The sequence below is a fragment of the Grammomys surdaster genome, unplaced genomic scaffold, assembly GCF_004785775.1.
Source record: "Grammomys surdaster isolate TR1022 unplaced genomic scaffold, NIH_TR_1.0 917, whole genome shotgun sequence".
Taxonomy (NCBI): domain Eukaryota; kingdom Metazoa; phylum Chordata; class Mammalia; order Rodentia; family Muridae; genus Grammomys; species Grammomys surdaster.
In genome coordinates, this window is record NW_021605336.1 from 94,736 (window position 1) to 96,200 (window position 1,465).

The 1,465-nt window shown below is 37.5% G+C and overlaps 1 gene segment (V, D, J or C); it reads left to right on the top strand.

The window, feature by feature from the left end:
- Positions 1–287: 287 nt before the first annotated feature.
- On the top strand, positions 288–866 carry LOC114634219. The segment is given in 2 exon segments: positions 288–380; positions 535–866. Coding segments are annotated over 2 exon segments (390 nt in total).
- Positions 867–1,465: the final 599 nt, after the last annotated feature.

Here is a 1,465-nt window from a genome sequence, read left to right on the forward strand (position 1 = left end):
TATAGGCAAAGTAAAAATTCTCATAAAATTCCAAAAATGAATGTTTAAAAAGGATAAATAAAAATTAGACTTTAGAAATATTATTTCAAACACAAAATTAATAATATTTTAAAGAAATCCTGGTAATGTTATTGCATTTTATCTCAGACATTTGCAACATTCTTTGCTGTCCCTAAGGCTCACACAGCAGAGCATAAGATATAGCAGGAAGATATGCAAATAAAGTCTTCCCCTGCTCATTAAAACCAACCCAGCCCTGACCCTGAAATTCAGGCAGAGAACTCTAGGCCTGTCTTTCCATTCAGTATTTAGCACAGACAACATGACATTGAACATGGTATTAAGGGTGAAGTGGATTTTCTTTGTTGTTTTATTTCAAGGTAATTATGGAAAAAAAACAATAGTGTGTGCATGAGTAGTAAGAGGTGAGAGTGACTGTGTGTGTGTATGTGTTTGTGTTTTTGTGTGTTTCTCTGTGTGTGTGTGTGTGTGTGTGTGTGACAGTTTCTTGATCATAATCCTCTCTGTTTGCAGGTGGGCATTGTGAAGTGCAGCTTGTTGAGTCTGGTGGAGGATTGGTGCAGCCTGAAGGGTCACTGAAACTCTCCTGTGCAGCTTCTGGATTCACCTTCAATACCTATGCCATGCACTGGATCCGCCAGGCTCCAGGAAAGGGTCTGGAATGGATTGCTCGCATAAGAACTAAAACCAATAATTATGCAACATATTATGCTGATTCTGTGAAGGACAGATTCATCATCTCCAGAGATGATTCTCAAAGCATGGTCTACCTGGAAATGAACAACCTGAAAACTGATGACACAGCCATGTATTACTGTAAAAGAAACACAGTGAGAAATCTTTAGTGTGAGCCTACACAAAAACCCCCAGTTCATGTACCCATGACCAGTAGGAGGCGCTCAGTACACACACATACCATGTCAGCAGTGATGTAAAAGCAGACATAATTCATATTTTATTATTGTATCTGTGCTCTCTCTCTATCTGATGTGTTTTCAGGGGGTTCATCTTTATTTACTTCGATTCATTCTAGGAACTGATCATATCTCAAAAACTAAAGTTTTGAGTTCACTATTTTAAGTGACATGTTTTAAAACAATTATGTCACCTCGTCCTTCTACCTGAAAAAAAAGAAAAAACACAAAACAAAAAGCCAGAAAGTAAATCTTAGTGCAGGTGTGATTCTCTATGGTCACCAGGATCAGTTTCTAGGAAAGTTCAGGACCTCATATAGACTTTTCCCTGATACTGAGGGTCAGGTCAGACCAATTGAAAGAATATTAGCAATTCAGAGGGGAAAAAGTGAAAGGAAAAATCAAGCTTAGTGAGAGGTAAGTACTGTGAGTTGTCCACTACCTGCTATTCTTGAGAAACTCAAATATAAGGCAACAAAGTCATATAAATGAAAATGTAATAAAATTCTTTCCACGAATGCTTTTCATCA